Source organism: Mustela nigripes, chromosome 6 (genome assembly GCF_022355385.1).
Source record: "Mustela nigripes isolate SB6536 chromosome 6, MUSNIG.SB6536, whole genome shotgun sequence".
NCBI lineage: Eukaryota > Metazoa > Chordata > Mammalia > Carnivora > Mustelidae > Mustela > Mustela nigripes.
In genome coordinates, this window is record NC_081562.1 from 91,118,141 (window position 1) to 91,134,207 (window position 16,067).

Below are 16,067 nucleotides of genomic sequence, written 5' to 3' on the forward strand. Positions count from 1 at the left end.
CTGAGCCAAAGGCAGCTGCTTAACCAACTGAGCCACCCAGGCGTCCCCAGAAACTGCCTTATTAATGGCCACTTCATCCTTAACTGAAGGTTTGAAATAAATAAATATGAAGCTGCCATACATGATGGAAACCACAATCATGTGGGAAGAACAAGTGGAAAAGGCTTTTTTCCTCTGCTTGACAGAGGGTAATCTTAGAATTGTCCTAACAATGTATATGTATGACAGAACTATACACACAAGGGTCATTATGAAGGTCAAAACAGCACAGACTATAACCAGCTGCTCTATAGACCAAGTATCTGAACATGAATTCTTCAGTAATGGAGAAGCATCACAATAAAAATGGTCAATAACAGAGTCACAGAAATCCAAATGGAGACTCAAACCAAGGAGTGGAAGGATAATTAATAAGCCGGATACCCAACAGCAGAGGATAAGATTCCTGCAAACTCTGCTGTCCATGATGGTCACATAATACAGGGATTTGCAGATGGCCAAGTAGCAGTCGTAAGACATCACAGCCAAGAGAAAAAAATCTGTAGCTGCAAAGAGGACAATAAAAAAGATTTGGCTGAAGCAAGCCTTGATGGTGATGGTTCTGTCCCCACTTGATATGGCATACAGGTATGGGGGGACACAGGCGGTTGTGAATGAGATCTCTAAGAAAGAGAAATTTTGAAGAAAAAAATACATAGCTGTTTTTAAATGATAATCCACCAAGATGAGAGAAATTATGGTCAGATTCCCAATTACGCTTAACATATATGAGATAAAGAGAAAGATTTAAAAAAAAATCTCTAGCTGTGGGTCATTTGTCAAACCCAGTAATATGAACATAGTTACTGATGAATGGTTTCTCATCACTGGCTTCACACCACTGCCCAATCTTCATGTAAAAGTCACAGAAATTGGATCTGAGGAGCAATGTCAAAATATGACAGGATCAGACAGTTTCTACCAGTGCCAAGCAAACTAAATTACATGCATTTCTTCTGTATCATGATAATCAGGTTTTGATGAGATAATTTTCTCAACTCTACTGAAATATACTACTGGGAAGCTCAGCTTATGGGGAGTTTTCTTGAAAATTACTGCTATTGCCATTGTTTTTTTAAATATTCCAGGGTCTCCCAATTCACAGCACGTTTTGTGTTTTTTTTTCCTTTTCAGTGTTCCAGCCAGTGTTCCATGCAATACATGCCCTCCTTAATACCCACCACCAGGCTCTCCCAACCCCCACTCCCTTCCCCTTCAAAACCCTCAGTTTGCTTCTCAGAGTCTGAAGTCTCTCATGGTTCATGTCTCCCTCCAATTTCTCCCAACTCACTTCTCCTCTCCATCTCCCCATGTCCTCCGTGTTATTCCTTATGCTCCACAAGTAAGTGAAGCCATATAATAATTGATTCTCTCTGCTTGACTTATTTCACTCAGCATCATCTCTTCCAGTCCCATCCATGTTGATACAAAAGTTAAATATTCATCCTTTCTGATGAAGGCATACCACTCCATAGTATATACAGACCACATCTTCTTTATTCATTTGTCTGTTGAAGGGCATCTTGGCTCTTTCCACAGTTTGGTGACTGTGGTCATTGCTGCTATGAACATTGGGGTACAGATGGCCCTTCTTTTCACTATGTCTGTATCTTTGGGGTAAATACTCAATAGTGCAATTGCAGGGTCATAGGAAAGCTCTATTTTTAATTTCTTAAGAAATCTCCACACTCCACACTGTTTTCCAAAGTGGATGCACCAACCTGCATTCCCACCTACAGTGTAAGAAGGTTCCCCTTTCTCCACAACCTCCAACACATGTTGTTTCCTGTCTTGCTAATTTTGGCCATTCTAACTGGTGTAAGGTGGTATCTCAATGTGGTTTTGATTTGAATCTCCCTGATGGCTAGTGATGATGAACATTTTTTCATGTGTCTGTTGGCCATTTGCATGTCTTCTTTGGAGAAGTGTCTGTTCATGTCTTCTGCCCATTTTTTGACATGATTTTCTGTTATGTGTGTGTTGAGTTTGAGGAGTTCTTTATAGATCTTCGATATCAGCCCTTCCTCTGTACTGTCATTTGTGAATATCTTCTCCCATTCTGTGGTTTGCCTCTTTGTTTTGTTGACTGCTTCCTTTGCTGTGCAGAAGCTTTTGATCTTGGTGAAGCCCCAAAAGTTCATATTTAATTCAATTTTAAACCCATGCTTTAGTTGAAATTTACCCTATTAGGACAAGAGATGAGCATCTTTGAGCTGTACTTTGATGGGTTGTAGGGTCTCTTTAATCAAAAACTTGTATTCAGAAGAACAGTATTCACAAGCTAAATCCTAAAATTCCTTTGCTTCATGTTGTGGTAACTGATAAAATGCAAAATATATGGAGGATGTTGGTTATGCCCTACCAAGATTCTCCAGATTGCTCTCCTAGTAAACTAGGCATTATTTAAAGGTCAAGTTAGATTTATTCCAGAAAATAGTCCTTCAGTGGCCCTTTCTCCAGACTTTTTCTAAGTGCCCTTGTAATTCCTTTATTTTCCTTATATGTGCTCAGCAGAAAGGGCTTTGAGCAGAGAGGGCTATTATGCTAAAATAATATAATTTGAAAACCATGGGTAAAAAGTACAAAGAGCTGAAGGCTACCAAGCAAATACTTTGATTTCCCTCCTTCATGACAACTTAAGTGTGATACATGTTTCAATAATCAGACACATTAATTGTATGGACCTTTGAACAGTACGGGATCAAGTCATTTCTCTGTCATCTACTAGATGAGTGACCTTAGGCAAGTCATTTAATATGTCTGTACTCCCAGTTCCTAATATGAAGTGGAGTTAACAGGAATAGTACAGCCCAAGGTCATTGTGACATTTAACTGAGTAATATCAACTCCCATCCTGTACAAATTTACTATGGTGCTTTGCCAGGTTACAGACATCATGATAGAAAAGGGGACATTAATAAGTTTATGAGACAAATAGTTGACAAATAGGATATACAGTACTGAAAAATGGGGGATATAAAACAATGGAATGCTTACCAGTGGTAATTGAGACATATGGGATATAAATACATAGATAGACACTGGATAGATAAATAAGACAGAAATAGGCAAGAAGGAGAGGTCTGGAGGGTGATTAGAAAGTTGTTTCAGGGCCATCTGGGTGGCTCAGTCAGTGAAGTGTCCGGCTCTTGATTTCTGCTCAGGTCATGATCTCAAAATCATGAGATCAAGCCCCACCATGGGCTCCACAATTAAGATTCTCTCTCCTTCTCCCTTCTGATTCCCCCACATACCCACTAATGCACACTCTGTCTTCTCTCAGAAAAAAAAGAAATAGGGGTGCCTGGATGACACAGTCAGTTAAGCCTCCCACTACTGGTTTTGACTCAGGTGCTGAGCTCTGGGTCATGAGCTCAAACCCCATGACGGTCTCTGCACATGGACTGGAGTCTGTTTGGGACTCTCTCTGCCCTTCCCGCTCATTCTCTCTCTCTTTCAATCTCTCTCTCAGGAAATTCCAAGAGTTATAGGAGCTCTGTGACATCTTTCTTCTGGTCTCCTCTTTATTGGTTCCCTTTAAGACAGGATATCTGAAAACTCTGATTCAGCTCCAGTCTGAATTAGTGGGAGAATAGAAATGAGCAAATCCCACTAAAGTGATAAGGGACAGCAGAAGACTATTACTTACCAAGAAAAGCCCTGGAAATTTTGTTATTTCTGTGAAATTCAGGATAGGACTTGGTGGTGAATAATAAAAAATGCAAAAAAAAAAATTTTAAGATTTTATTTATTTATTTGACAGACAGAGATCACAAGAAGGCAGAGAGGCAGGCAGAGAGAGAAGGGGAAGCAGGCTCCCTGCTGGGCAGAGAGCTGGATGCGGGGCTCCATCCCAGGACCCAGGGATCATGACCTGAGCTGAAGGAAGAGACTTTAACCCACTGAGCCACCCAGGCGCCCCAAAAATGCAAAATATTTTATATTATTTTTTAATTATGTGGCCTTACAATCTTTATTCACCTCTAACAATATTTAGTACTGAAATCCCACTGTGATCATTAAGATATTCAAGTGAGGAAGTATGTTCCATGTCTACAGCTTCATTGGTTTTACTTCTCTGTGATTGTGAAGCCTGAAGCTGATGCAGATGTGAACATGAACCACTCTCTGAAGATTCCAGGTTGGTAACAGGGAGGGCAAGGGATCCAGAGCATTCTGTATCTCTCCCTGATTCATGATTCCAACTGTGGATTGCAAGCCATTAGTGGGTTATGGATTCAATTTAATGGGTTGCAACCAGCATTTGAAATTTTTTTTATTTATTTTTTATTTTTTTGCAGCATAACAGTATTCATTATTTTTGCACCACAACCAGTGCTCCATGCAATCCATGCCCTCCATAATACCCACCACCTGGTACCCCAACCTCCCACCCCCAGCCCCTTCAAAACCCTCAGATTGTTCTTCAGAGTCCATAGTCTCTCATGGTTCACCTCCCTTCCAATTTCCCCCAACTCCCTTCTCCTCTCTAACTCTCCATGTCCTCCATGCTATTTGTTATGCTCCACAAATAAGTGAAACCATATGATAACTGACTCTCTCTGCTTGACTTATTTCACTCAGCATGTTTTAAATAGAATAAAGTAAAAAAAAATATCACATTGTAACACATGTATTAAGAAGTGTTCTATAAAACTTTTATTTAGGTTAGATATATATGTATGCCAGAAAATAACATAAAATGTAGAATGCATTATGGTCAGAAATGCTTGAAAGCTACTGCCTTATAAATGTTTATAAGAAAAAGAAATAGTCTTTAATAAATCAATGAGGACACTCCCACATAATGTGACTTTTCAAGCACACGAGTTCACAAATTAATAGAAACTTGAAATGCTCTACAAATGCTTAAACATGGAGTCTTCTAGAAAACATTGGAGCACAGTTTCATATACTTACCCCATAAAATTTCTATACCCACATAAACAAAATGTTTTATACATGATTTAGTGGATTCATATACATGGTAAATCCAATATAGGAATTATTGGATCCCTAGTTAAGAACTTCTGCTTTAAATATTTTGACATAAAATATAAATATGGGAAAGGATGGAAAAATAAAATAAGACTAAAACAGGGAGAGAGACAAACCATAGGAGGCTCTAAATTATAGAGAACAAACTGAAGGTTGCTGGAAGGGAGGTGGCAGTATGGGGTAATTGGGTGATGGGCAATAAGGAGGGCACTTGAGGTAATGGGCACTGTGTGTTAAAGGCAACAGATGAAAAACTGAATACTACCCTGAAATTAATAATACACTATATATGAATAAATAAATAAATAGTAATACACTATATATTATCTAGCTTAAATTTAAATAAAACCAAAAAAAAGTCTTTGGAGAAAGGCAATAAAAAAGAAGAAGAGGAAAGAGTAGGAGAAGGAGGAGAAGAAGGGGAAGAAGGAGGAGTAGGAGAAGAAGAGAAGAAGGAGGAGGAGAAAGAGAATAAGGAAGAAGAAGAAGGAGGTGGAGGATGAAGAGGAGAAAAAATGGGCCGTGGAGGAAGAGGGGAGCATAAAGGAATAAGAAAGAGCCTGTCCCTGGACCACCCCCACATCACCTCCCACCCCCTTCAATGGCTATCCAGTGCCGCCAGAAGTACAAGGAATGCTCCACCTTACCTTGGCAACCCCTCCCCCACCAATGAAACATTTCCTGGACACCTCAGCTCTCTGCTTGGGTGGGCCTGCAACCACCTCCCCAGTGCAAATACCCATAATCTCTGATGGGTGGGGCTCTGCTGAGCAGGAAAGCAGTGGGGCAGGTTCCCATGGCTGTAGCTGGAAGCTAACAGCTTTCCTCTCACATGCTGGGGCTTAACTTGGGCATAGTCACATGTAGGGCAGTGGTGGACCCAGAACACCTCTTCCCTACTCTCTTGTGCTCTGGGGGTCTCGCTGCTGCTGCTGGGGAAGGGATCTGGATATGAAATAGATAAGGGAAGAAAAGATCCTAAAATGTCCTTAGATTGTAATAGAATCTTCCTATCCTTATGGGAAAGAAAAACTCGAGATCTAAATATCCTGAATTAGTTTGAGTAAATAATGTAGATTTTTATTCTAATATATTATTTACTGAATCCTACAGAAGTATGTGGAATAGTTCAAAGGACAGAATGACAATCCTAATACACAGATCTTCGCATTCAAACATGGGCCTGAAGTGTCCACTGGGAATGAGAGAAGAACTGGTCCTTTTTGTGAATGGATAAAGAAAATGTGGTCCATATATACAATGGAATATTACTCAGCCATCAGAAAGAATGAATACCCAACTTTTGCATCAACATAGATAAGACTGGAGGATATTATGCTAAGTGAAATAAGTCAAGCAGAGAAAGTCAATTATATGGTTTCATTTATTTGGGGAACATAAGAATAACATGGAGGAAGGAAGGGAAAAATTAAGGGGGAATCAGAGAAGGAAATGAAACATGAGAGACTATGGACTCTGAGAAACAAACAAGGATTTAGAGGGGAGGGGGATGGAGGGATGGGTAAGCCCAGTGATAGGTATTAAGGAAGGCACATATTGCGTGGAACACGGATGTTATATGCAAACAATGAATCATGGAACACTACATCAAAAACTAATGAAGTAGAGTCATTGGGGAGGGTATGTGATTTGGTGAGTGCTGTGAAGTGTGTAAACCTGGTGATTCACAGACCTGTACCCCTGGGGATAAAAATATATGTTTATAAAAAATAAAAAATTAAAAACTAATGAAGTATTGCATGGAGCACTGGGTGTGGTGCATAAACAATGAATTCTGGAACACTGAAAAGAAATTTAAAAAATAAATTTTTTTTAAAAAACTAATGATGGGAATGCAAGTTGGTGCAGCCACTTTGGAGAACAGTGTGAAGATTCCTCAAGAAATTAAAAATAGAGCTTCCCTATGACCCTGCAATTGCACTCCTGGGTATTTACCCCAAAGATACAGATGTCGTGAAAAGAAGGGCCATCTGTACCCCAATGTTTATAGCAGCAATGTCCACAATAGCCAAACTGTGGAAAGAACCAAGATGCCCTTCAGCGGACAAATGGATAAGGAAGATGTGGTCATTATACACTCTGGAGTATTGTGCCTCCATCAGAAAGGATGAATACCCAACTTTTGTTGCAACATGGACGGGACTGGAAGAGATGATGCTGAGTGAAATAAGTCAAGTAGAGAGAGTCAATTGTCATATGGTTTCACTTATTTGTGGAGCATAACAAATAACATGGAGGACATAGGAAGATGGAGAGGAGAAGGGAGCTGAGGGAAATTGGAAGGGGAGATGAACCATGAGAGACTATGGACTCTGAAAAACAATCTGAGGGTTTTGAAGAGGCGGGGGTGGGAGGTTGGGTGAGCCAAGTGATGGGTATTATGGAGGGCACATATGGCATGGAGCACTGGGTGTGGTGCATAAACAATGAATTCTGTTACGCTGAAAAGAAATTAATTTTTTTAAAAAGCCAATGATGTACTGTATGATGACTAACATAACATATTAAAAAAAAAACCGGTTCTTTCTGGCATCAGGGGATTTATGGGACTCAGACCAGAAAGAAAATGAGAGACTGCTATAATTACATGACAAATAAAAAAAGAAAGAGCAGAAAGACTAAGAAAAACAACAAATCTAAGAAGCATTAGGCAGTCAGAGGAAGTAAGGTGATGAACAGGATCAGTGGGAAGTAAAAAAAGTGAACACAGAGGGATAAAATTCATAACTATTCTGGAAGAAGGCAGCTACTAGAGGTACTCCTTTATTCACTTATTCCACAAACTTTTTGAACATCACCTTTAAGGAAGAGACTTGCTTCATGTTGGCACTGGGGACTGTACCATATGGGGAAATAAGAGCACAAACTTTTCTATACAGGGCAGATGGAACTGAAAAGGATCCAACACCATTCAAATGGGCCACTGGTCTGGGTCAGGTCATTGAAAAAGTTCACAGTCTATCACTTTGGGTTCTCTCCACATTTTACCTATTTCAGAGCACCCCTTCCTTTCTCACCTTTTATTACTTTCACATTTTTACCTTCAGACTCAAAATTTTTCAACAACGAAAAATAAACCAGGTTGACTGAATATCCTGCTGGGTCTGACAGATGTCCCTGAACTCCAGTCAGTGGCCTTCACCTTTCTGTTCCTTGCCTATTTACTCAGCATCATCGGAAATCTGACTATCCTCATCCTCACCTTGCTGGACTCCCACCGTCAGACTCCCATATATTTCTTCCTCCAGAAATTCTCTCTTCTAGAAATGTCTTTCACAAACATCTTCATTCTCATAGTCCTGATCAGCATCACAACAGGGAATAAGTATCAGTTTTGCTGGTTGCTTCACTCAGTAATTTTTTGCAATATTCCTGGGGGCAAGAGAGTTCTACCTTCTGGTTGCCATGTCCTATGACTGCTATATGACCATATGCAAACCCCTGCATTACCTGACCATCATGAGGAGCTGGGTCTGCATCCAGCTGGTTCTCTGCTCTTGGCTGTCTGGGTTAATGGTTATTATACCACTAATCTCTCTGAAGAGTCAACAGAACTTTTGTGCATCCAGCAGGTTGAATCATTACTTCTGTGACTATGAGCCCCTTTGGAAAATCTCCTGTTAAGATAAAAGCCTCATTGAGAAGGTTGCTTTTCTTATGGCATCTGTGACACTAGTGATCACTCTGGTGCTAGTGATTCTCTCCTATATGTTCATCATCAGGACTATTCTAAAGCTCTCCTCTGTCCAGCAAAGGACAAAGGCCTCTTCCACTTGTTCTTCCCATATGATTATCATCTCCCTCTCTTATGGAAGCTGCTTCTTCACATACATTAATCCCTCAGAAAAGAAAAAAAAAACACATTCAACAAGGGTGTAGTTCTACTCATTACTTCAGTCACACCTTTGAATGAATGAACACCTTCATTTACACCCTAAGGAACGAACTGGTAAAACAAGACTTCAAGGATATAGCCCAAAAGCTTGTTAATCTTTAAGGAATTTCAAAATTAAAGCATTAGTGGATGAGTTCTTACTATGCACAGAGCTCTCTACCAGTGACTACATGTCGAAGAAAGAGTTAAACTCCAGGCCAGTGAGAGAGACCTGGAAATAAATAAGTTAAAACCCATGAAGTGTTCATATAAAGAAATGATTCAGGCTTTATAGATGAAAAAGTAACCCAATCTGAGTTAAAAAGTCAATAATTGTTTTGGGGGATGCTATTTAAAGGAATGCCATTTAAACTGAGTCTTAATGAGTAGAAATAAGTCAAGCAAGCAAAAAGAGAAAAAGAGAAATTTGGATAGAAAAAAAACTGTTGGTAGGAGCACAAAATTTCAATCCAACAAGATTGAGCAAATGTCATTAATTTCAATGATTTTTTCAATGATATTTTAAAAAGAGGGGAAACATTTGTTAAAATGATAGTTTTAGTTTTGAATTAAGTTAAATCTCATATTGCACAAATTAAAGGTCTACAGTGTCAAGGCATCTGGATTTGGGACAAGATCTATGAATTTATCAATCTTTACCATGTACATAGTAATTGATGTGGGACTAGAGGAAATATAGAAGAATAGAAAACCTAGAGAAATACAAATATAAAACTTTAAGAAACCTCCCAAAATTTAAATAGCAGAAGAGGCAGGCAGATGGTAAGAAACGTAATAGATCTGTGGAATTCATGGAAAGTGAAAATGTCTCAAGAAACATAGGTGGTTGGCAATGTCAAATGACTCAGAGAGCAATTAATATGAAGAATCAAAGTTTGAGAACTGGCAATTAGGGTGTTGTTGATCTCAGCCATTTTCAGCAAATGTGGAAACTGGGGTGGGGTAGAAAGGAATCAGACTATATTAGGATACTGGTGGGTGGGAGCTGAAATGAAGAAAATGGTAAAATGGAATTTCAAGAGTGGAGAAATGAAAAGAAGAATAACCAAATTATGGTCCCTATAGTTTCTCATTACTAATATCTGTGTTTCCTCATTACTATCAAATCACAGTAATGGTTAGATACAAAGCCTATTTCAGGGCACCTGGATTGCTCATTGCAATGTCTGATTTGATTTCGGCTCAGGTCATGATCTCAGGATCATGAGATTGAGCCCCGTGTCAGGCTCTGCACTGACTGTGGAGCCTGCTTGAGATTCTCTCCCTCTCCTTCTGCTTTCCTGCTCCAACTCACACACACACTCTCTCTCTCTCTTTAGAAAAAAAAAAAAAAGGCTCTATTCCACCTCTAACCTGTTTACAAGAGTGCAGATATAATATCTTCCTGCTCACACAATTTCATCTGTAATGCCAAACAATCATAGATGCTCAATAATTACTTGCAAGATGGATGAATAAATAATCTTTTGTTAAGTGGAAGAAAAGAAAAATGAAATCAGGTAACATGATGCTGCCAGTTTTATTTTTGTTTTTCAACATTTCCTTAGCAATTCAGGGTCTCTTCTGATTCCATACAAATTTTTGGATTATTTGCTCCAAATCTTTGAAAAATACCACTGGAATTTTGATCAGAATGGCATTTAAAGTATAGATTTCTCTAGGCAGTATAGACATTTTAACCATGTTTATTCTACCAATCCAAGAGCATGGAATCATTTTCAATCTTTTTGTGTCTTCTTAGATTTCTTTCATGAGGGTTCTGTAGTTCCTCGAGTACAAATCTTTTGCCTCTTTGATTAGGTTTATTCCCAGGTATCTTATGGTTCTTGGTGCTATAGTAAATGGAATTTATTCTCCAATTTCCCTTTCTGTATTTTCACTGTTAGTGTATAAGAAAGCCACTGATTTTTGTGCATTGACTTTGTATTCTGACATGTTACTGAATTGCTGTATGAGTTCAAGTAGTTTGGGGGTGGAGTCTTTTGGGTTTTCCATATAAAGAATCATGTCATCTGCGAATAGAGAGAGTTTGACTTCTTCATTGCCCATTTGGATACCTTTTAGTTCTCTTTGTTGTCTGATGCTGTTGCTAGGACTTCTAATACTATGTTGAACAAGAGTGGTGAGAGTGGGCATCCTTGTCATGTTCCTGATCTCAATGGGAAGGCTGCAAGCTTTTTCCTATTGAGGATGATATTTGCTGTGGGTCTTTCATAGATAGATTTGATGAAGTTCAGGAATTTTCCCTCTATCCCTATACTTTGAAGCATTTTAATCAGAAACAAATGCTGGATTTTGTCAAATGCTTTTTCTGCATCAATTGAGAGGACCATGTGGTTCTTCTCTCTTCTCTTATTGATTTGTTCTATTACATTGATTGATTTGGGAATGTTGAACCATCCTTGTAACCCAGGGATGAATCCCACCTGGCCATGGTGGATAATCTTTTTAATGTGCTGTTGGATCCTGTTTGTTGGATCCTGTTGAGAATCTTAGCATCCATATTCAGCAGTGATATTGGTCTGAAATTCTCCTTTTTGGTAGGGTCTTTGCCTGGTTTGGGGATCAGGGTAATGCTGGCTTCATAAAAAGAGTGTGAAAGTTACCTGATTTCAAGCTTTACTACAAAGCTGTGATCACCAAGACAGCATGGTACTGGCATAAAAACAGACATATAGACCAGTGGAACAGAGTAGAGAGCCCAGATATGGATCCTCAACTCTATGGGCAAATAATCTTTGACAAAGCAGGAAAAAATATACAGCGGGACAAAAAGAGAGTCTCTTCAATAAATGGTGCTGGGAAAATTGGACAGCTATATGTAGAAGAATAAAACTCGGCCATTCTCTTACACCATACACAAAGATAAACTCAAAATGGATAAAAGATCTCAACATCCTGAGACAGGAATCCATCAGAATCCTAGAGGAGAACATAGGCAGTAATCTCTTCAATATCAGCCACAGCAACTTCTTTCAAGATATGTCTCCAAGGGCAAAGGAAACAAAAGTGAAATGAACTTTTGGGACTTCATCAAAATCAAAAGCTTCTGCACAGCAAAGGAAACAGTCAACAAAACAAAGAGGCAACCCACGGAATGGGAGAAGATATTTGCAAATGACAGTACAGACAAAAGTCTGATATCCAGGATCTATAAAGAATTTCTCAAACTCAACACACACAAAACATACAATCATATCAAAAAATGGGCAGAAGATATGAACAGACACTTGTCCAATGAAGACATACAAATGGCTATGAGACACATGAAAAAATGTTCATCATTGGACAAGATGGCGGGGAAGTAGGAGGAGGCGCCTTTCCAACTTGTACCCCAAAGTGAGCTGATTACCTACCAAAGAACTCCAGTCACCCATGAAATCAGCCTGAGATCAGAATTATACACTTATACAGGGGGAGAAGACACCAGTGGGCAGGTAAAGTGGAGTGAGAAAGGCGACTGATATCGGAAGATAAACAAAAGGAGGAGGGAGCCACCAGAGGCGTCCAGTTGGAAAGTAATAGCCCAATACGAGTGAGAGTGCCCTACATCTGGGGACCAGCATTAACCTGGAGACTGGTTGAAAGCACTCCAAAAGAACAAAGGATCTCAGGAGGAAATTGTGGGAATGGGAAGGGCTAGGGACAGGGGTTTAAGTCCCCGGTCCCAGGACAGCCTCCCCTGGCGCTGAGGCAGAGAGAGTGCGGTAGAGAAACCAGCTCTTGGTCCCTAAGCCGCCAGTGCGCACAAGAACGCATGGGGTCCGTTTCCTGTGAGGGGATGGGAGCCACCCCAGGCAGCAGAATGCGAGAGCCCTGCTATAGAGCCTGAGATACTCCCCTGAAAGAGGTATAAAGGCTCAGCCAGTGCCCTTTGATACACGCCATTGTTTCAGAGCCTGCACCAAACTCTCCCCCCAGAGAGGTGCGCGAAGGCCCAGCCTGGTGCTCTTGGACCTGCGCCCCGTTCTCAGAACCTGAGACCCTCACACGAACCTCAGCCTCCCCTGAAATTGGTGCGCTCAAGCCCGGCGCTCTTAGACCCAGAAAGACCAGGCACTCCCAGCTCGGGCCAGCGGGAAAATCTCAGTGTGCAATCGCTGCTTGGAACCTCTCTGGTGGTCGGAGCCGCCCAGACAACCGCCACTGCCTTGGATTTGGGTACAAGCAAAAGATCCTGCGTCGCCAGGACCGCGACTTGGAACCTGCTATGCCAACGGCCAAGGGGGAACTTATTGAGGCTCTTCAGCCATACTGAGGCTTCTCTCTGAGAGGGAGATCAGGGTGCGGTTTGTTTTCCTCTAAAACTACAAAAACCATCAAAAGCGGTCAAAGTGAGAAAATAAAAAAAGTGAACAACCATAAAAACTGCCAGAGAACAAAAGCCTGAAAAAAAAACCAGTTTCCTCAGAGCCCACCTCCTTGAGGTGGGCAGGAGGACTTAAATCAGGGAACATCATTGACTGAAAACCCATGAGGCAGGCCCCTACCCCAGAAAACAAACCAAGAAAGAAAAAAAAAGGACTACAAGAGAACAACCAATACTTCATGGAAAAACTTTTATTTTTCATTCATTCCCACTTTTATATATATATATATATATATATATATATATATATATATATATATATATAATTTTTTTAAGCTAAACGATCACTGTGAGCTGTCCAGTACATCAAATTCCATAATAACCTTCTGACCTGAAATTTTTGATACATACACCTATGTTTTTCTTTTGCATTTCTTTTTTTTTTAATTTTTTATTTTTTATAAACATATATTTTATCCCCAGGGTACAGGTCTGTGAATCACAGGGTTTACACACTTCACAGCACTCACCAAAGCACATACCCTCCCCAATGTCCATAATCCCACCCCCTTCTCCCAACTCCCCACCCCCAGCAACCCTCAGTTTGTTTTGTGAGATTAAGAGTCACTTATGGTTTGTCTCCCTCCCAATCCCATCTTGTTTCATTGATTCTTCTTCTACCCACTTAAGCCCCCATATTGCATCACCACTTCCTCATATCAGGGAGATCATATGATAGTTGTCTTTCTCTGCTTGACTTATTTCGCTAAGCATGATATGCTCTAGTTCCATCCATGTTGTCGCAAATGGCAAGATTTCATTTCTTTTGATGGCTGCATAGTATTCCATTGTGTATATATACCACATCTTCTTGATCCATTCATCTGTTGATGAACATCTAGGTTCTTTCCATAGTTTGGCTATTGTGGACATTGCTGCTATAAACATTCGGGTGCACGAGCCCCTTTGGATCACTACTTTTGTATCTTTAGGATAAATACCCAGTAGAGCAATTGCTGGGTCATAGGGCAGTTCTATTTTCAACATTTTGAGGAACCTCCATGCTGTTTTCCAGAGTGGCTGCACCAGCTTACATTCCCACAAACAGTGTAGGAGGGTTCCCCTTTCTCCGCATCCTCGCCAGCATCTGTCGTTCCTGACTTGTTGATTTTAGCCATTCTGACTGGTGTGAGGTGATATCTCATTGTGGTTTTGATTTGTATTTCCCTGATGCAGAGTGATATGGAGCACTTTTTCATGTGTCTCTTGGCCATCTGGATGTCTTCTTTTTTTTTTCTAAGATTTATTAATTTTACAGATCACAAGTAGGCAGAGAGGCACGCAGAGAGAGAGAGGAGGAAGCAGGCTCCCTGCTGAGCAGAGAGCCCGATGCGGGACTCCATCCCAGGACCCTGAGATCATGACCCGAGCCGAAGGCAGCGGCCCAACCCACTGAGCCATAAATGTCTATTCATGTCCCTCTGCCCATTTCTTGATTGGATTATTTGTTCTTTGGGTGTTGAATTTGATAAGTTCTTTATAGATTTTGGACACTAGTCCTTTATCGGATATGTCGTTTGCAAATATCTTCTCCAATTCTGTCAGTTGTCTTTTAATTTTGTTAACTGTTACCTTTGCTGTGCAAAAGCTTTTGATCTTGATGAAATCCCAATAGTTCATTTTTGCCCTTGTTTCCCTTGCCTTTGGTGATGTTCCTAGGAAGATGTTGCTGCGGCTGAGGTCGAAGAGGTTGCTGCCTGTATTCTCCTCAAGGATTGTGATGGATTCCTTTCGCACATTGAGGTCCTTCATTCATTTTGAGTCTATTTTCGTGTGTTGTGTAAGGAAATGGTCCAATTTCATTTTTCTGCATGTGGCTGTCCAATTTTCCCAGCACCATTTATTAAAGAGGCTGTCTTTTTTCCATTGGACATTCTTTCCTGCTTTGTTGAAGATGAGTTGACCATAGAGTTGAGGGTCTATTTCTGGGCTCTCTATTCTGTTCCATTGATCTATGGGTCTGTTTTTGGGCCAGTACCAGGCTGCCTTGATGATGACAGCTTTGTAATAGAGCTTGAAGTCCGGAATTGTGATGCCACCAACTTTGGCTTTCTTTTTCAATATCCCTTTAGCTATTCGAGGTCTTTTCTGCTTCCATATAAATTTTAGAATTATTTATTCCATTCATTTGAAAAAGATGAATGGTACTTTGATAGGAATTGCATTAAATGTGTAGATTGCTTTAGGTAGCATAGACATTTTCACAATATTTATTCTTCCAATCCAGGAGCATGGAACATTTTTCCATTTCTTTGTGTCTTCCTCAATTTCTTTCATGAGTACTTCATAGTTTTCTGAGTATACAATCTGTGCCTCTTTGGTTAGGTTTATTCAAAGGTATCTTATGGTTTTGGGTGCAAAGGTAAATGGGATTGACTCCTTAATTTCTCTTTCTTCTGTCTTGTTGTTGGTGTAGAGAAATGCAACTGATTTCTGTGCATTGATTTTCTATCCTGACAGTTTACTGAATTCCTGTACAAGTTCTAGCAGTTTTGGAGTGGAGTCTTTTGGGTTTTCCACATATAGTATTATATCATCTGTAAAGAGTGATACTTTGACTACTACTTTGCCGATTTGGATGCCTATAATTTCCTTTTGTTGTCTCATGGCTGAGGCTAGAACTTCTAGTACAATATTGAATAGCAGTGGGGATAATGGACATCCCTGCCGTGTTCCTGACATTAGCGGAAAAGCTTTAAGTTTTTCTCCATTGAGAATGATATTTGTGGTGGGTTTTTCATAGAT

At 40.1% G+C, this 16,067-nt stretch overlaps 1 protein-coding gene and 1 pseudogene across 1 annotated transcript in view; one reads left to right on the forward strand and one right to left on the reverse strand.

Annotated features, from left to right (window-relative positions):
• The window catches only part of LOC132020374 (olfactory receptor 6C2-like), a 13,322-nt gene extending 12,458 nt beyond the window's left edge, over positions 1 to 864 (reverse strand). Inside the window, 1 exon segment of the mRNA XM_059404533.1 lies at positions 37 to 864. Within this exon segment, the coding sequence (XP_059260516.1) occupies positions 37 to 864 (828 nt within the window).
• A 7,280-nt stretch (positions 865 to 8,144) lies between these two features.
• Positions 8,145 to 9,055, forward strand: LOC132020375 (olfactory receptor 2AP1-like; annotated as a pseudogene).
• The last annotated feature ends 7,012 nt before the right edge of the window (positions 9,056 to 16,067 follow it).